This window comes from Rhinolophus ferrumequinum, chromosome 13 (assembly GCF_004115265.2).
Source record: "Rhinolophus ferrumequinum isolate MPI-CBG mRhiFer1 chromosome 13, mRhiFer1_v1.p, whole genome shotgun sequence".
Lineage (NCBI taxonomy): Eukaryota > Metazoa > Chordata > Mammalia > Chiroptera > Rhinolophidae > Rhinolophus > Rhinolophus ferrumequinum.
In genome coordinates, this window is record NC_046296.1 from 37,710,919 (window position 1) to 37,732,339 (window position 21,421).

Genomic DNA, 21,421 nt, shown 5'->3' on the forward strand with positions numbered 1-21,421 from the left:
ATCACTTTATGAGGGGTTTAAATGTCTAAGTATTACGCTGCTTTGTATACCTGAAACTAATAAAAAAAAAGTTATGTAGCAATTGAAAATATTATTAGACTTGAATAGAAGAGCCCTTATTACATGCAAAAACAACCAATAATAATTTCATATTACTCAATTCTTCTTAGTTATATTTCAAGATATCTCATATATATGTACGCAAATTAGAAAAGGTGTTCAGCGTTAGAAAGAATAATTTAATCAACACTATTTTAGCTTTCAATGATTAAATGACATGTAAAAACCAGGAAAAACAGTATTTAAAAAATCAGATTTTTTAAAATTCTGGAAGATTTTGTTACTAGACTTAATCACTTCTACAGGCATATAAATGCTGAACAACTATGCTGTACAGCTGAAACATTCAATATAATATTGTATGTTAGCTATATTTTGATTAAAAAAATCTCTTTAAAAGAAAAACCCCAAAGCCAAAACCACCCATTAAATTCAAACTTGCCAGCGACATTGGATTTACATACTTCAAAATAAATGCAGAAAAGAGAGAAAAAATTCTGAAATTGAAACTTCATTTTTCATCTGTATGACTCCAACCTTCTAGCACTAAAATGGAAAGTGTGTGTGTATAGGAGGATGAGTCACCTACATCTATCTACACACACTATCCGCCCCAAAAGAACAGAGAAAACACAGCAATTTTATAAAACAAGGTTTATTCTGCAATACTTTATCATAATGAATTGCATCTCTTTGGTAAAAATAAACTTTATAAACATTTTAATAATCAGAGATTAGATACAAAAACTAAACATTTGTTACATTGTTTTTAATAGGAGCAAAGACTGGCAACTGAGAAGTGGTTCACTTGGACTGGTCATCTACTGGCAGTTAAAACTCAAACTCAGGGCAATTTTTATGCTACATTAGAAAAGAGGATAACGAAACGGTTTAATTCAAATTTCTTGAATCAGATAGCATTCTTACACTTTCATTAAAAATAAATAATAGTTACAATGAATTGGCAATTATACATTTTTATACAATATATGATGGCAACATAATACTTTAAAATTAAACACTTAGTTTAATAAGAAATGTACAACAATTACAAAAAATTTTTGACAATGGCACTGGCAGTTAGGCAAAAAATGTGCTTTAAGAAAAAAAATGGCAGGTGTAACATTAAAATACTCTGTTTTTCAATAAATATTTTGATTACATCATTAACATATTGAAGTAAACTTTGTTTAAATCAAAGCTTACACATTTCAACTAACAAAAACTATAAAATATATGCAAACCAGAAAGCCTCAAATTTTCTTATTTAAATGCTATGGTCTTCACAAAAGGTTGTTAAGTTACTGTAGTATGTAAGACAGTAGTCTTTACAGATTTGTGAAGTATTCACATCTGTCGCTTAAATTGCTGGGAAAGGCCTCCTGGTCTATCAAGACACATATATTCCCTCTTTAACACTTTCTCTAGCTTTGAATTCATGCTAACATATATTTAACTGACCATCTAATATGAACCCTTTACATAATGCCTCAGAAAGTAGCAAAAGAAAAAAATATATATTCTAAACTTTGCTATATACAAAGAAATCTAAACTAAGAGAAGTCATGCTGGCTATAAGAAAAGGAAAAGCTCAAAGGTGGAAAAAAAGGAGGTGATCCACCAATATTTAGCTTTTCTATGAGTAATGTTTTCTTTCTCTGAATTTTAAGAGTAAATAAAATATTAACTAATTTAGTAATATATTGCACAAATAAATTTCAAAAATATAGAGTATTCAAGAAACACTGATTCTATGTGGGATATGAAAGATGAAGATTGTGTTGAGGCAAAACTTTTACTAGGGATCTATTTATAAACTGGAATTGGTTGTAACGATTTGTATTGATGTAAGGCAAATTATAGGTTAGCTTAAATCACAGTTTTAAAATACGTTGGAAAGTATATAACTTCTCCAGGATTGCCAAGTTGTTTTTATTACAGTAAAATTTGTTAGTAATATGTTATTGGAAATACAATTTCCAGTCCATAGGACTTGAAATGACTTTCATTAATTGGGTGGTTATTAGCCATGTTGTTATCTCAATACACCTGAGAAATAGGATCATAATGTCTATGGAAGTAACAATAGGGGGCTGTAATTAAAAAGGTTCTTCCCCTTGAAAATAACTGTGTTGGTAAATCAGCAAATGGAGGCACTGAATTCTGTACAATAATTAAATGTACAATATTGTGTAACCACTTCCTGTTAGCTTTTAGTGCAAAAGTGTTTATTGCCCTTACTAGTGATGAATATAACTTAAACTTAAATTTGTGGGAAGAGTAAATGAAGAGAGAAAATCAAGTTTAAAGAGTTGTTATTATTTATATTAAGACAAAATAATTTTGCAGATCCCTATTAGAACTGGGAACAACTCTCCCCCTCTTTATCTTAGATCATTTTCCTTTACTTACAAAGAATAATTATCTAATGGACAGGAACCAGAGAGAACATTTGTGGTACAGAATTTCAGTAGAACAAAATAAACTGGAACCAGATCATTGAAACCCTGTTACTAAGGTCTACCCAGAGGGCCATGGTAAATAGCTTAAAAATATTGTTACTAAAATGATTTTTATAATCAGAGTACTATTTGATACTGTGGTTAAATAATTTTCAGCATTATATTCACTGTCTACAGTAGGTGGTGTTCACTTGGGTTAGCCACTTTCTGTAGTAGAGGTGACATACAGTAAGGAAAAGAATCCAATACCTCATCCTGCATACTCAGGACTATTTTTCATTATCATCAACAAATTTAAAAATTACCAAATTTCAATAGCACCGATTCTATTAATGTGGCTATTCAGGTTCAATTACAATTAACAGAAAAACAGGACAGATAATATTAATGTTGCTATCCCTGGCTTAAAGTCCTGCCAATTGAAAAAGATGTTTTCATTATGCTTCTCATTTGACAGTTTTGCCCTAATAGAATTTAGAAGTTAAAATATTTGTCTCTTAAAAAAAATTCAAGGAAATGCGTTATAGTCATAGAAACAGCTGAAAGTAACAAATAAAAATCATGAGACTGTGTGTGTGTGCGTAGCGTGTGTGTTTGTGTATCTATGTATGTATGAAATTGTCAGAAAATGAAAACAAGGTTACTGTCTATGAAACAGGACGCAGCCTAAGACTGAACTTATAGAAAGTTACTTCTGCCATTTGTAAAAATATATTTAAGTTTAGTTTTATTAGTATCCCTTATTCCATTTGAATAATATAGGCTATACAAATAATATGAAAAAATGTCTCACAAGCAGATTTGTTCAAATACTTAAAATGCCTTAGTCAATGCACATTTGGAACTGTAATATAAAATCTTTTAGCATTGATTAACGGTGCATAATAGGTATTACACCGCCTCCTCCACAGGGTGTATTTATAAGATTTAATTTTATACAAATTTTGAAATCCATGAAGGTATTGTCTCTATAGTTTTGTTACATTCTTTTAAATTTAATTGGGCATACATACAAATTTAATTCATACAAACTTGGACAGAAGTTTCTTTCTAAATGATCTACCTTTATTTATGATGACATAAGTAATAAGTATTCAAAATGTTTATATTAGATTACACTCCATTCCTATTACAAGATTCTCAGAATGCAGTACATTTAACAAGCAAATTAATGATCCTCTTATTGCAAAAGTGTGTCAAATGGGTGTTAACTCTGTAACATACTCTATGGCTATATCCTCTCATGGGATAGTTTCTATTCAACAAAGAAAGCTTGTGGCTAATATTTAAACAATGGTCGCAAAGCACTCTGGGAAAGAATAAAACGCCCCAATAAATGCTATGCAATATTTGGGAAGTAAAAAAGTTTCAAAGAGAATAATGTAATAGGAATTGGAGTACTCTTATTTGAAATTACTCCACAAAACTGCCTTTTCTAAATCTTAGAAATCCTTGCTGTATTCTCTGCCTGTGTAACCAAAAAGAATTTCGAGACATCTAGGATCTTTTCCAATTTGTATTTAACTTTGTCAGGCTTCAACAACAAAAAAAATTAAGACAAAATAAAAAATTCAAATCTCATCCTACTGGATTACATGTATTAGAAGAGGAATATGTGAGAAAGACATCAGCAAAAATTTTAGCTGGATCAGCAGTTAATTACAGATTGAAAAAGAAAATAGAGTTGCCAGTTCTTTCATTTTCATATATTAATAGAGTAAAAGATTTTTTCCTACAAGTTTAAGACAGAGGCTAGGGATTTTCTTACATAAAAATTTCAAAATCTTGGAGACACTTACCACAAAAATTATGCTTTTAGGACTTCACATCATATTTATGGTTCGGCATTATCCTAAGAGCAATTAGTTAATAAAAATTTAAAAACAAATAAAAGTTTTGAAATAAACAAGTAATTAGCATCCCTCCTCCACTCTAAAACAAAAGAAGTCCATATGGCTTTGATATCCCTTGTAAAGAATTAAGTAGAAGAGTATTGCCGCACATTAAAATAATTTCTGACTAATAGGTATTTCTATTTTTTCCGCTGCTTTTGATTTTGTGTCTTTGCAGTACTTATTAAAGAACCCAGACATGTACGAATTCCAGCAAGGTGGAGCAGAGACCCAGCTGCCTCTTTGAGCTCCTCATCAATTTCTTGACATGACTGTTTCCGCATCTTTTTGCCTGGCTGTCCTTTTTCAGAGGTATCTGCACAAGCCTGTGACACATAGCCACTGTCTCCGAGAGGATCATCTTCGTAATCGACGTCTGTATCTTCTTCACTGTGAAATCCTTCACTGCCATCACTTCCCACATGGCTACTCTTTGGGATAAATTCATATACTTCATCCACAGAAGACAGGGAAGACATGCTAGACCGGGACGCACAACGCTGTGCTGCCATGCTACTTGCACTGTAATTGTGGTCTTCTTTTGGATCAATGCTGGTGGCTAATGAATCATTTTCTTGTAATCGCATAGCACTGGGATGATGAAACGCATTGCCATAACTCCTCTTTTTTTGCATTGCTGTTTTAAGAGGAAGAGGCTTCTCACCTGTGGAAAATAAAACTTCTACCAATAGGTCAAATGCATTTGATTGCAAAAAATAGGCCAATTAAAACTACTGTATCATTCCTGGATAGTAAATGCTATAGATTAGTAATGTTTTGTAGGTTATTTTCTTTTATGCAGACCGTATCATCCTACAGGTATTCATCTGAAACATTTTTAAACCACTTAATGATATGTCTTGACCGTCCCATGGAAAATATAATTATTTTGAGCTGCTTGCACAGAATGCCTCAATATGAATGTATCACTACACTGAATGTGCCGTTACAATGGTTTGCTAACCATTTCCTTGTTGATATTTAGGTTGTTCCTAATTTTTCACTACTACAAATAACACTGCAATGAAAATACTTCTAGATGCCTTTCCTCACACATATGCAAATATTTTTCTAGGAGAAATATCAAGAAATAGTTATTAAGTAAAGGTATCTACACATTTAAAATTATACTTGGTATTTCTAAATTGCTCTCCCAAATGGTTGTTCCAATACATCCTACAGTATGTAACAATACCAGTTCCCATACTTAACACCTAGTAGTATCAATCATTTTAATTTTTCATAATTTCATGGACAAAAAAAGTATCTCGATATTGTTTCATGATGCATTTCCTTGATTTCTGGAAAGGTTGCATATCTTTTCAAATGTGTGTTGTCCATATGTTATTTCCTCCTCTGAGACGCATCTACTCATATATTTTGCTGGCTTTTCTGTTGAACTGGTTTTTTATTTCTTACCTATAGGACCCTTTTATACATATGTTCAGTATTACCCCTTTGTTTTATACAGTAAAAAAAAAATGTTCTCCAGGTGTTTTGCTTCTGTTACTTTTCCTAACAATATCTTTTGTTGTCAGAACTCTAAAATTTTGATGTTTAATTAAATTTACCCATGTTTTCTTTCATGGATTTTGCAGTTTGTACTTTAAAGAGGGATTTTCCTATTCCAAGGATTTAATTATACTTTCCTACATTGTATTTATAGCTTTCATTTTTATTTTTAAATCTGCAAGCTTAATTTCTCAACATGCTATTTATTTCTTCCTTTCTTGGTCAATGTAACATGATCTATCATAGAATTAACCTCAATCTCTCAATTGCTCATCAAATTTATGGAAATATAATAGAACAGAAACTAAGTTATTCATATGAAAACAATTTAGATGGAAAGAATAATTTTGCTATAACATTTAAATATCTTGCATTCTAAATTACATTTGAAAAGGCACTCACAAAAATGTATTTTAAAAAGAAAAGCATGATTACTTACATTCTAAAATTCCTTGTTGTATAGAAGTATTTAAAAGCATCATTGCAGTGGCAGCATCAATATCAGATTCTGAAAAAGGAAAAGAGTGACAACATTAATGTCTTTTATCATAAGTATCTGCATGCACCCAAAGGTAACCAACGTTAAGATTTTGGTGTATATTCTTCTACTTAAAAATTAATTAATTAAACAAAATGTAGCACACATTATTTTGCAATCTTCTTTTGTTCATTTAAAATTATGAATAGTTTTGCAAACAGTACTGCTGTGTAAAAGATTGAAAGATACTATAGATAAAGAGTTCTCTTCTTTATTCACAATGAAAATAAAAACCTAAACTGCCTTTCAATAAGGTTTGCCCTTAAACAGATTAAATTACCTAAGAATGTACATTAAGGCATTATTACTTTTTAGCATTTAAAAAATATTCTTTCCTATGCATGTCTGCAGTTATAAAGTACTCCATTAATCACATGCTAGTTACAGGAGATAAAAAGTACGTAATTGGTCAGTCTAGATCATGTGAGTCTATAAAAGCCAAATGATTAATTACTGCCAGCACAAAAATATTAGTACTAATGTCTTTAGTCTTAATTATATATAAGCCTATAAGTACTACAGATTTATATAATACTCAAGAAGTCAAACATAATTATGGATATTCCATAAGAAAAATGAGCTTTAAAAGACTAGTAAAATCAGCAGGTTCTCCTCCAGATAAGGTCATATGCCCTCATATCTACTTTTATATTGAAAGTTCCTCTCTATCATGGTGATCTATTAGTCTGAATAATTGTGATTGAATAAAAGTGAAATGCTATAATCTAAAATGTGAAGAAAAAGTTAGAAAATATTTAAAAATTTTGATTACAAAGGATAAGTTTAACATAACACTCAGATATGAAACCTCCCATTTCTATCTCAAAGCTGCAAAATTTTTACTATCCCAAAGTTTCCCATTTTATTTGCAGTATCTAATTACAAAGTTATTTTAGATAATAAAGCCATAAGGATATTGGCTTTTTTCCCTAAGTTGACTATAAATTCTGTGAAGGCAGGAAAATGTTTTTACTGTTATTGACTTCAATAAACAAGCTTAAGTAAATCAGAAGATGGTTGCCATAAGGGAGCACATAATATTATAGCTCTTTTCCCTTAAGTAACATGTGACCTCATGAAACAGTCTTTATATGAATATCTTTCCAATTAGACTGTCAGCTTCTTTAGGGTAGCAACCATGTCTTATCCTCTATCTTCCATAATGCCTGGAACAGTAGGTCCTTAATAAATGTATAAAAAACAAGTATATTACATCTTTGCTCTCCTTTCTTAGATTAAGCTAATTATCACCAAATTACTAATATTGAATACTTTCAAGGTCTTGCCATGTTTTAAATATTATTAACTCATCTACTACTCACAACTTTATAAGTACTATTAGTATTTCCATCGTAAAGATGAGAAAACAGATATAGAGGGGTCTCTAGAAATGACAGAGGTAGGATTTGAACCTCAGTAGTTCACCTCTAGAACCCAAGGATTCAATTTGTACTCCAGTATCATCCCTTAACACTTAGTAAGGATCCATAACTAGCACAGGAAATTCCGCAGAAAATTACAGAATATACTGGATATTTTCTGCTATTCATTCAATACATTGAGTGTCCTGTTATGAGCCTGACATCATTCCAGGCTGAGGGAATACAGCAAAAAACAAAACAGGAAAATCCCTAACCTCTCAAAACACAAGAAATAATTAAAATACAGTATGTCAGGGAGTGATAAACACTAGGGAGATAGAGAGTATTGGGAAAGGTGGTTGAAATTTTAAATATAGAGGTTAAGGAAGGCCTCAAGGAGAGGGTAACAGTTGAGCAAAGATCTCAGGAAGGTCAGAGAATGAAACCATATGGCTATCTGAAGGAAAAGCATTTCAGGCAGAAAGAACAGCAAGTAAAAAGAATTTGAATCAATGATTCCCACATGTCATGGCCAAGAGGCTAGCAAAACAAAGACCTCTTTAATTCCTGTCTTTTAGAATGAGACCTGACTTCAATTTGATAGAGGTTCAGTATTTTAACATGTTTTTGAAGAGAAAAAGGTACAGCCGCTCGCCCATATTGTATCTCTGTGTGAACTGGAAAAAAGGCATCTCTGCCTCCAGGTGCATGCTTCCCTGCATGCAGGCACACAGCGTGAAGACGGGAGTGTGGGCTGGAGTTCAGACGCCACTCCCTGTCTCAGCCCTTGTTCTTGTGCCGGCACAACTGCATGGCATTATGCAAAGGCCCTTACAGAGGAGACTCCTGCTCCAGGAAATAATTTTTATTTTAATAGAAAGAGGTCTTCCATTTTCAAATTTATTTTAAAAAATTTTTAAAAAGAGGTGGTGGTGAGGGAGAGACTAACACTGAAATGCATTATAATGAAGAAACAATTTCAGAAAATTTCTAATCTTATAAATGAAACACCCATAAAACCTTATTTAGAATTTTAGTATATCTCTAACTTGACTTCTTAAACTTTCATTACAAATCAAGGAATCATATTTCTGAAAACTGTATCTAAAACTAAAGAAAACTGATAAGAGGCTTATCCTGACAAGAAAGTTTCATGAATACCATTTATTTTCTTAGTATCCAAATATTTAAAGTGATAACAAAATTAGGTACTGTTTCTAGTTATAGAAACACACTGCTGTTAAGCAGAATGATATGTGTTTCTTAAATACATTTATTTCTTTTAGAAAATTTATTATAGCCTAATTAATAAGGACTCCCCCATGAAATTAGCTTTATGGAACCAAAAACTTCTTCACAAAAGGATTTTATCTACATCTGATTGGTTTGGAACATTTGTAAATATGCTTCCCACAATGCCTTGCTATAACTCTGATAAAAAGTTTTACTTCAATGTTAAAATATGCATTAAAGAAATGACCCATAACATTTGGTAATCAAGAACACCTGATTATCAATGATTTATCCAAGATACAATCTGAACTTCTTGGAACAAAAACAACAAAAATTCTCTGCATAGGCTTTACAACAATTTTTATTTATAGTATCCAATCTGTGTTGGTATTAAAATTAAACTGAAAACTTATTTGTTTATTGTCACAATTTAAAACTTCATGTTATTTTTTCATTGGTAAATATTTAACGTTATTTTAAAGGTGGCTCTATTTTTAAAACACATACTATTAGCTATATTATCTAATATATCCAGTTCACAAAGAATGAAAATTTTTTTATCTTTTGTATATATTTTCTCTGACAGATTAAGCAAATAATTCACTTTCAACTGAAAGTCATCTGTCATTAGTCTCAAGAGCCATCCGAATAGTGTTTTGTATTTAAAAAAAAAAAAAAAACTGAGTTCAAAGTCATATTATTTTCCTTTTTGTCCTTCATAGTTCTGACTGGAGTTCAAAACATGATACTGATTTAATAACTGGTTCAAATAAATTTCTGTCAAAAGTGTTAACTTGCACCTTCTGGTTTATATTTCCCTAGCCTTGTTGCTGGGAAATTATTCACAATAGTTGAGAAAAAATTTAAAAGACACCAATTTTAAGTCATTATGAAAAACTGTAACTGAAACTAGCAGGAAAGACTTGTGGAAGCGTCTGCTCCCCAAAGAAAGAAGCAGAATTTAGATGGAATGGAACAAGAGCAAGACAAGATTCTAAATAAACCCTAGAATTCCCAAAGAAAATGTTTTCAAAATGTTTATTTGAATTGAGCTTGAAAGACTAAGGGTCAGAAATTAATGAGGTAATAAAAAGATAAAGAAAATTGAAGCACTGCCAAAATGTAAAGAGAAACCATATTTACCCATCAGGTAACAGGAAAATGGATACTTACCTTACGTTAAGACAACATATCTGAAACAGACTTCATATCTGCCTAACTTCTTTGCAGAGTTCTCTTAAGCTTTTTCACATTCTTTCCCTCCCTTATTTTTACAGACCATCACTGCACTGCTTCCTATGCTCAGCTTAGTAGTTCCAAAAGAACCAAATGTCTCTGATACACAGAAAGACTTTTGGTCAGAGAATTTCTATTTTTAAAGGTCATAGGAATGCCTCTAGGTACCAAAGAAACAATGCTAGTAAGTTTTATGTTAATACATCACTACTCTATAATAATAATTATGAGTCGGGGGGAAAACACTAATTCAGAATTTTGGTATAAAAAAGAAGCCTACAAAATTCTAAAAGTTAACTTACTGTCTTCTTAAAGTTATATACACTTAAATAACCTACAAAAGAAATATTCCGAACTATATTCTAGTCCAGTGGTTGGCAAAGTTCTTCAGCAAAAGGTAAGTAAATATTTTAGGTTTTACAGTCCAAGAGGCAAAACCAAGGATAGAATACAGAAGTCTCTGTTGCAACTACTTAACTCTGCCATTGTAGATAATTTTCATAAGCCTCGAAATATTATTTTCATTTTTTTTCAACCATTTACAAATGTAAAACTATTATTAAATTACAGGCCATAAAAGAACAGGTGGCAGGCTATAGTTTGCCAACCCTTATTTTAGTCTAAGACGTACCTGAAAAGATAACTCTCTACTGAGGATAGTACTGAGAAATATTTTCCTATTCTCTAGGGAAAACACACATAAAAGAAAATGAAAAATGGGATATAAAACTGTATATACAGTATGAGCTCAGTATTTGGAGAAAAAGTGTGTGTGTGTGTGTGTGTGTGTGTGTGTGTGTATGCATGCAAACATATCTACTCACACGTAAGGCATAAAAAGGACCAAAGCAATTATCAAAATGTTAACATTAAAGGGCAAATTTTAGTTTCTCTTCTATAAGTATTTCTATTTTCCAAATTTCTGCAATAAATGTGTAATTGTTTTATAATTTAAAAAAATTTTTTTTTAATTTTTTTACCTGAGTTTTTAATGATTCAAAATACATACATCTTATACATACCTTTGAGGGTTCGCACCTGGTTCTGCTTGAGTACAGAACTTAAGTAGTGAGGTGATAAAGAGCCACTGAAAAATAGAGAGATATAACAAATGTGCTTATAAAAATATTTATTTCATTTTTTATAGAACTTAGTCACAAACACAATTTGTTCAAAAACTCCACCACAAACTATTTTTACCTTGTTTTCTTTGCTAATACAGTTTAAGAAGAGCATGCCAAAGCAGAAAGAGCTTAAGATCCAAGATTAAATCAACCATTTGAACATTCTTAGACAAAATAATTAATCTCTTAGTTTCTCCATCTGTAAAATAGGAATAATTAAACCTCCCACATAGGGTTACTGCGCTAATTAAATAAGAATAAAGGGTGTTTTTGATGGTATACAAAAAGTTGTGCCAACTGTCCCATTTAATCTTTAATAAAAATATAATATAGCTAAATAAAACACAAAAGTAACCACCACAGAAATTATCATTAGTTTCTAATTATTTTTTAACTGGAACATAAGCACCAACATTAACTAATAAAGATAATAACTTCCAAACAATGAGTATATAAACTCTGATAATTCTTTTCTAGATTTCATTCATAAGGATAAACTACTGAGTAGTTCTTGTTACAAAGATTCTTGTATCTACTAATATGGTAAACAAGCTTAAAATCTCAAATAGTAAATATATATATGACATTTCAGCTTTAGCCTTACTAATTTTTTACTGTATTTGAGCCACCACCACTCCTCTGAAAAGTATCTAATAATACTTTAAGAAATTAACCAGTATATGAAATGGTAATAATTTCCTATTATTGCAGCTGGGGAGTTCATTACTTTATAACTTATAAGTATTCATTACTTATAACTTTCTCCCTACTTTTGTGTGTGTTTGAAATTTCCATTTATTATTTTATTAAAAAGCTTTAAAATATTTTCAAAAAACAAATTAACTATTACAGACTACCCTTAAAAGTATCCTGACAAAATGTGTCATTTTTAACTGAAATGAATGTAATAGAATTCAAAAAAAGATTCTGAAGGTTTCTTTAGGAAAGGGAAACAAAATCAGATTTAAGTAGGTTGTATCATTTTCAGATGTGCCTTAAAATGGGAAAGCTATAAGACAAATGGGGAAGCTATAAGAGTCACTGAGTTTGAAAACAAAAGCCAAGGAAATACATTACAATTATATTTACCAGCAAACACAAAACAGTATGTTACAATGACAAACTGTTAATCATCTTATTTAAAAAAATTTAAATATACTTTTAATTTCCCACATCTTTAGGTCAGCATTAGTACTGCAGACAATTAAAATGATTTAACCTTTTGCACCTGACATCATATAACTTTCTTTATAGTTTAGTTATAATATATTCAGTATTGATTACATTTTCCAGAATTTATATTCTTACCTATCCAATATCCTGTTTTCTAATAACACAAGTGAGACTATAAGTAAAAAGGCCTTGGGCTAATGTCTGATCCATAAATAATTCTTTATACAATAAAAAACCCAAAAGCCCCTACAACTTTTTTAAGGGTCTCTATCTCATACAAGGAAGTCTTATAAATCACCACTGCTGCTTATATGGAAGATCCTGTACCTTTTTGGAGATGCAGGAGGGGTGTAAATCGTTAATGCTGAGGAACAAGGCTGCTTCTTCAGGGCCTGCATAAGGTTGGGTTTATATTCTGGATCAACACACCATAAGGAACCTTTTCCATTAACCTAAAATAAAATGCACAAGAATTAATAACCTGGAACTTTAAGTATATACAATACAGTGTCTGAATGTTTTTCATAAATGTGTGAGGGAAAAACCTCCTATACATAGTACCTTTTGAATACAATGTAAAAGTTGAGGTAAGCTTGCTGGCAATTCAGGAATGCGCTGTGATTTAAAGGCCTGGAGGCCGACTCCCTGGGTTCTTATCTCCAGATCTGCCATTTACCTGCTGTGTGACCTTAGGAATGTTAACTAACCTCTATCACTCTGGCCATTATTCCCTCACTTCTAAGGTAGGACAGTAACAGCACATACAGCTCATGGTATTGTTCTATGAATAAAATTATGCATAACGTATTCTGCACAGTGCCTGACATATAGGGCCACAGGACTGCACAACGCAGGACATGCCATTCACATCACAGTCTGTGAGAATGGTACAACCCCAAGTTGTGCAGTGAACAGCTGTACAAGGTGGCCTTCCCCATGCTAAGATGTCAATAAATGTAAGCCATGATTATTGTTGTTCCACAAAAACCAAAAAGAAAAGGAAAAAATTAAATTTTCTATGCAGCATCATCTCCCCAAAAGTGTCAAGGAATATGGTATTAGGTGAGGCATCAAAGAATAATTTTTATTTTTTAATGGCATTAACAGTAATGTCTTCATTTCCCATTTAAAGTAAGTTTAAATTTAAAAAGCAAACAATTTAATGAAAAGCGTGGCAAAAGAGGTATGGAAAAGACTCCTGTAAAAAATGAAGAGGAATTAGCATCTTTGCTTCTCGCAAGACGGTTAAATTATAACATCTGACGGACTTCCAGATAATATGGCAATGAGAACACAAGCCCAGATGCCATTTGAAATAATCAATAGAATCTACAAATAATCGAATTTGTATGATTGCTGGAGACTAGAGAAACTATAGATAAACGTGCCTGCTAAATTACAAGTGGGAGGTGCCTGAAAGAAGGGTCTGCCTGATCCACAGTTCCGGTAATATGAAGGAAGAATGTAAGTGGACAAGATACCTGAAGAACCTCACTAATATCTAACATGCAGAGGAAAGGCCAGGCTATGGGATAATTCCTTTGAATAGGTTTGAAAATGCTGCATATTTTACCTCCCTCCTTCTTAGGTCGTACTACATATTAGCAGATTAAGGGATCTAAGTAGTCCTGCTATATAGTTAAAACTGCTTTATGTGGTTTCCCAAAGTTATTTGAAACAGAACCTTTTTCTCCCAGGTAATATTTGAGAAGTTATTAATGTTCTGTGGAATACCTATGAGAAAAACTGACATAATTAATGAATTCTTGTAAAATACACTTTCTGAATATTAATGGAAAAAATATAAATAATGATTAGACCATGATGAAAAATAAATTCCTCTTTAAAGATCACAATTTTAAACTCCAGTACAAAAAGAAAAAAAATTAACAATCCCAACAACAACAAAGTTCTCTGACCATTTGGAAATTTATAAACCCTTGGATTACAAAGACATCCAAACTACAATTATAGATTATCTAGTAAATAAAGGGTATAAGAAACATTGTTACAACAAAACTAAGCAGATGTGGCCAAAGCTCTACTTAAAGGCAAATTTATATCCTCGTATACTCTCACTCTCAAACAAGAATTGAAATATCTGAAATAAGCTTTTACCGCATCTAGGGGGAAAACGGGAAAAGAAAATTATATAACATTATGTAATATAAACATATTATATAAAATTATACAAAAAGAAAATTGATTAGAAATTAGGGAAAGAAAGAAATTGGTAAATAAATGCAAGAGAGTATTCTTAAGAAACATCAATATGCTATAACACTAGTTGAGTTAGGCAAATGAAATAACTGAAGTACTTTAGGAACTGTCACATCACCTACTAACTTCCTTCAAGATAAATCTTTTCTATCTCCTTGGCTGAACATCCCTACTTGCACATCCTGAACAGAAATCTGACAACAAGCATATCCCTACAAATGTACCACATCCACACACAGCTTACAAACAAAACTCCACAGCCACATAAGGAGGAAGTCTTCCTTATCCCACTGCCCGAGAGCTAAACACTATTTGTACAGTGGTTAAGAGTACAAGCCTTGGAGTCAGATGGTTTACTCTGGCTCTTTCACTTAACAGCTGCGTAACCTTTAGAAAAATGTCTATGTTCACTGTGTATTAGTATGCTGAAAATATACCTATATAGAAAATAGTGACTATTTCAAGAATGACTGTGTTATAAAAGTTAATTCATAGGGCTTAGAACACTGCCAGACTCATAAGCACTCAATAAATGTTGGCTACTAGATATTTTTTTCTCTATAAATGTCGAAAATTAAACGTAAGGTATAAACTGTGTCCTCTCCCACCATGTGATGGACAAATCTTCCTCAGAATCTTAGAACTCATGAGATTAGTGAGATTCAAACTATTAATTTTTTGTTTTTATAATACAATTTTTCTATTTCAAAAACTTTCTTAAAATTTGAATTACTTTAAAACTACATTAACAATTAGACAACAATAAAATTTACCCGTTTTCTGTTCCCCTGCTCTCTTTTGTTTGTATGAAATCCTATATGACGTAAGCCATTATGAATGCCAAAGATTTAAAGTGATGAATTCCAGAGTGTTTCCATTTCCCAAACTCTTTTACATGGTAAGTCTATTACTGAGGAGCTTTTATCTTTGAATACCATGTCATAATTATTATAGCAGAATGGCACAATGAAAAAACACTGTTCCGCAGATTTAAAAACTGAGTTCCTTAACACTGCTTATTGATTGGCTATGTGATATTGGACAAATCAGTTTCTCTCTCTGAGTCAATCCTCTCATTCATAATTTATCTACAAAATAAACCAGGCCACTTGACTGAGTTTTGATGAGATTAGAAGAAGATAATTTATATGTGTGTGACGTAGAGCTGCAAAATAAATGAATACTAAGGGGTTAATCTGAAATTGGCATTCATATATTGAGAGTTTAATAACAGTATTATTTCTACTCCTTTATTTCTAAGAGACAAGGAAGTTTTTTAAATCAGCAACAAAAATCAATTAATTCTGAATAAAAGACGAAAGTTAGGTAGTAAAGAACAAGGGATAAACTAAATTTAGAAGGGAAAAAAGCTCCTGTCTGTAGAAAAGTACCGTAATTAAGTGTAAGGCAGTTTTTAACACCCTAGCAACTTATATATATATAGGAAAAGAAAAACCATGGTTGTCATATCACACTGTAATATGGAAAGAAATATGCCATATATTGGCTTTCAACAGCAAGATATCACATGAACTACACTAAACAAGTATTTGAAATCTGGGTTTCTTCCCCAAAGGAAGTCAAGTTTTACAAATGTATTTTTAGATTAAATGATGAAACTTCTTAAATTAGACATATATATTCAATCACTTGGCCCAAATGATTATGTTTTGATGATAAAGAAATAAAACTTTAAAAATGTTAGCACCCACAACATTCTTCAGTTTCATAAAGTTATGCCTGAATTATTTTTCATATATTGACTAAGAATTATTTTAATAATTCTAGCCATGTTCTTTCTTGGTATTCCTGAGATTACACTCCAGGAAACTGTATAGCTCAAGTCTACTTTTCAAATTCTATTGTGAGAGAATTGCAAATTGTTTTGATCATGGTACAATTGCTATTTCCTTGAAATAGCAAATTAGAAGAACTGGTACTAAAACTTGAAGTTCAGGGCAGTTAAGTATCTTGAATAAGGTCTCCAAATAACAGTCTGGTTTCTGTTACCATGGCAGCACTTCCTTTCACTGGGTTTGTTCATGAACTATCAGTAACAAGAGATAAAACTATGTATTTGCTAATCTATGTTTTAGAGTCTACAGCAAAAAGGAACTTATTATTAACTAACTCTCACCTAAAAACTTTGCCTCTTCATTATTGTGCTTAGGTGATAGAAAACAAGTAATAAAGAGCTTTAGAAGTTAAGAATTGTTTTAAACTAAATTTGCATGAAACAAATCTTTTGTACAATGGCAACAGGAAATGTTCATTCTCTCGTTTACTCTTATACATTTTGGAACTCTAAGGCTTCTGGACTTATTTGGTAGAGAATCACTGAAGATTTTGAAGAAACGAGGAACATACCAAAAGCCACACTTTAAAAAGATTTATCTAATGGAAATTGTAAAGAATAGATTGTGAACTATTCCTGAAATGTTTTTATGTACTTGCACTACACATTTTAGTAGAGTTTCTCCCCCCTTCACTACCTTTTCAGTGGTTTTTAGTACAACTGAATTAAAAAGAATTAACTAATTAAAAATGGCTTTCATAATTCTTCCTTATAGCATGAACTTTTATAATTGTTAGCATGACTTTTTTCCCTGAGATTCAGCTATCGAAACAAGTCATCACCAAACAAATACACAGACTAAAATTGTACTAAACCAGGTAAAATGTCTAATTTCATCTTTCACAGCTAAAATCTCACAGTTATGTTTTGGTTTAGCTTTATAAAAATTTGGAAAAGTAGATATAAGGCTTGGATATTAATGTTTAAAACAAAAACAAAACTAGAACAAAAAAACCACCATGTCTAACTTTGTAATTTTAAAATCCAGACAGATAGATACCAAACCAAGATAATTTAGACATGTCTTTTGAGAGTAACTATGGTATGAGTGATAGGAGGAAAATATAAACAGCAGCTATATTAGTTGGTTGGGTATCACTTCTTTGTAGTTTGACCTGGACCTCGTCATCTCGCCTTCTTTTTGACATTATCATCTCTACATAACAGCTATTCATCAGACAATTGCTGTCAAGGTTGCCAAATTCGTTTCCAACATTTAATGGCAATAAGTATAACATTCTGCAGATTTGGAAGAGAAATACTGTCATTTTGAGGCATGGATTCAAGTAGTATTTCATAAATTTTTAAAAATCTATAAGCATTCCCAATTCTATTTGAATGTATTACTTTCTGTCCAAATTTCAGACATCTAAGCAAAGTATTCTATTGATTTTTGTTTATACCATTAACTATCAGTTCCTTTTTTCCCACCCTGACTTGTGGTGATACCTTGTTAATTTTTGTCCCAACATATAACAATTTCTATATTTATCCTTGCATTCTTTATCTCATGATTTCTTTTTCTTTATCACACTCTCCCTGTACTCTGAACTCTATGCTTTCCCACTTGCTAGCTCTCACTTCCTTAATTACTTTCTTTCTCTGAGCATTCAAAAACACTCATGAATAATGCACACATTTAAAATTTATGGACAAGAACAAGTCCCTTTTCAGCACTACCACAAATCGTACCACACTGGACGTATTGTTCTACAAGTTTTATTACAAACAATACCACAGTGAATATTCTTACATACATCTCCTTGCATGCAAGTACGAACATTACTCTAGGGGAGAAATCAGAATCTGATCCACTAGATCAAAGGATATGCACATTTTTAATTCTAATAACTTCTGCCATGTTGCCCTCCAGACTGGTAATACTAATTTATACTTCTTTGTAATCAATGTTGTGAAATTATTGATATTGATTTATTTCCCCATGTCCTCATCTAATTTGATATTATAAAAACAAAATTTTTGCATTCTAATAGACAAAAACTGATTTTTTGTTCTTTTAACTTGTATGTCCCTGATTCCTAGCGAGGACGAACATCTTTGCATATGTTTATTGGCCATCTGTATTTCCTCTTCTGTGAACTGCATGTTCATATTCTTGTTTATTTTTCTATTAGGTTTTCCTTATTGAATTATATGAGTTCCTTACATACAGAGTGTGCTGCTGATTGTAAACATCTCATCAACTTCACATTTAAGGTTGATAGCTTGAAATTGGCCATAATGGAAATATTTATACCATAAAAATCTGCAAAAGCTACATCCCAATCCCCACCCAATTGTTAAATGTTTACCAGCACACCACTGCTTATATATTTTGAATCCTAAGCTTTTGGCTGCAACGTCTCAGTGACTTTTTAGCCAATCATTTTCTAGTTTTCTGCAACATTTGCTCATTCACACTTAACCCCACCCTCCTTGGCTTCCATTCCACCCTTGCTTTCCTGGATTCTTTTACTGAAAATCAATGCTGAATCCCAAAATATCACTACTATTCCTGTACCATATTTCTAAATACCTAGTAGACAGTTCACCTTTTAGGTGTAAACACACAAACTAGAAAAGAATTAAAGTGATATAATTAAAAAAATAAAATCTAACGATACACGTGGAAAGGAAAGGAAATATCCAAAATTTCCAACACTTACAGTCATCTGAAAGGAACACTATACTGGGGCTGCAGGAATCTGCTTTCAAGATGGCTCACTCACATGGCTATTGGTAAGAGGTCTCATTTCCTTGCCACATGGGGCCTCTCCATAGGGCTACTTAAGTGTCTTTAGGATATAGCAGCTGGCTTCCTTCCCATAGATCAAGTTATATGAGGGCCCAAGATGGAAGCCATGTTTTTCATGATCTCACCTCTAAAGGCACAGTCCATAATTTCCACAATATTCTTTGTTACACAAGTCAGCCCTTATTCCGTATTGGAGGCAACTCTACGAGGGCATGACTACCGGAGGCAGAACTCATTTGGAGGCCATCTTGGTGGCTGACTATAACAAATACAACTTTTGAAATTACTGAGGCTTTTTTAATGGCACAGTACATAGTTGGTCTTTGTAAATATTCCAGGTATAGCACAGAATGTGTAACATAGCAATTTGTTACAAAGCAATAGATAACTAATAGAACCTCCTGTCAGTTAACTGTAAGATGATGGTGTGTCCTAATGTCTTGCTACAGGGTGTGTCCATGGCATCAGGATCGAGAGAGCCTGTTAGAAATGAGAGCCTCAGTATCCATCCTAGATTTGCTGAATCACAATTTGCATTTTAATAAGATATCCAGGGGATTAGTTGGTACATTGAAGTTTGAGCAGCACTATACTATAAAATCATTCACTCACCTAAACAAATAATTATTTGCCCTTTTAATTTTTCTTTCAAATAAAAATAGGAGACTTTTGCTACCACTTTGGGTATAGAAAGCTATAAGAGAACATCATTCCCAGCCTAACACGCAAAAAACAAAATAATCTACAAAATCATAATTTTGTATGAGCCCATTCAAGAGCTAAGGCTGCAAGACAACTAACTGAAAGAACTGAATTCTCAAGTGTGACAGGGCCATATGAGGAGAGATGGAACATATAAAGTGTTTTACCTTTGGCAGAGCATGGAAGAAGGAGCAGTCATAAAAGAAGGTAAAAAATATATATATATCTACTCAAAATTTAGCAAATTCTTAAAAGCCAAGTGTGAGCTAGCAAAATTTAGCATCCCTGACGATCTAGACAGGAGGAGGGTCTGCATCCACTGATCTTTTGTTCTTTTAGATCAGCCAGCATTTTACCAGGGGCCTCCATCAGTGCTCCAGGGGAAAACTGTAAGCAGGGCAGGAGATCTAAAAGAAACACCCTTGGAGATGAAGAAAGATGTATAGAATCTACCAAAGTTTGAAACTGGAGTAAGGATATCAGGCAAAGTTCACCATGCTCCAGGCCCTGAATGAGCATGAAGTGAGATCAGATGTCACTGTGGGACAGGCAGGCACGAAACCTGCTTATATCCTAGACAAAGTTCCAATATGAAGCAAAAGCTATCTGCCACTGAGATAGAGACAAAATACCCTACCCTCCTCAGTCCCAGGCAAGGACGGCTGTTACTGGGAGAGAAGTACAAAACCGACATATCCTCACCCTTTATGACACTAGGAAATACGCCATGTGTCATTAGGAGACGGGCAGGAAATCTGCTCATGCCTGGATCGTCCAACGATACAAAGCAGAAATCTGCTGCCACTGAGAAAGGAAATGGCCACTCATTTGTACCCAAGACCTCCCAATGATATTAACCAGAGTTTACTTACCATGATGGGAATGAGCAGGAAGTTGGCCTGAATTCTGGAACAGCGCTATGCAGGACTTTCTACAATGACAGAAATATCCTATATCTGTGCTGTTCAATACGCCAACCCCTAGCCACATGTAGATCATTGGCTATTGATGAGTGCAACTCAAGATTCCACTCCAAGTAGATGGGAGAGATTGTCTGCTCCCGGAGGAGGCAAGCAAAGACCCACTCCGAAGGCATACATACAGAGCCTGCTTGAGAGTAAAACTGGAACAGAAGAACTAAGAAACCCACCCTGCACATCAAAAGCCTTGCACCAAGTAATAAGCAATAACAATCTCTTGCTATGGGAGGGGCAAGAGCAAGGAGAGAAATGTCCAAAGTCTCCTTCTGCCCCTGAGTGTGGCACAAACTGTAAAATGAAGGTGAAGTAGAAATGCTG

At 32.7% G+C, this 21,421-nt stretch overlaps 1 protein-coding gene across 3 annotated transcripts in view; it reads right to left on the bottom strand.

Moving 5' to 3' along the window:
* Nucleotides 1–1,468: 1,468 nt before the first annotated feature.
* The window catches only part of FOXN2 (forkhead box N2), a 51,104-nt gene continuing 31,151 nt past the window's right edge, over nt 1,469–21,421 (bottom strand). For 2 of the 3 annotated variants that reach the window (XM_033125233.1, XM_033125235.1), the window contains exons 3-6: nt 12,919–13,043; nt 11,317–11,381; nt 6,366–6,434; nt 1,469–5,078 (exon numbers count right to left, since the gene is read on the bottom strand). In XM_033125233.1, the coding sequence (XP_032981124.1) occupies nt 4,555–5,078; nt 6,366–6,434; nt 11,317–11,381; nt 12,919–13,043 (783 nt within the window). In that variant the 3' untranslated portion in view covers nt 1,469–4,554. Of the gene's footprint in view, nt 5,097–6,365; nt 6,435–11,316; nt 11,382–12,918; nt 13,044–21,421 lie in introns of all 3 variants that reach the window. The other variant, XM_033125236.1, reaches the window with a different exon arrangement.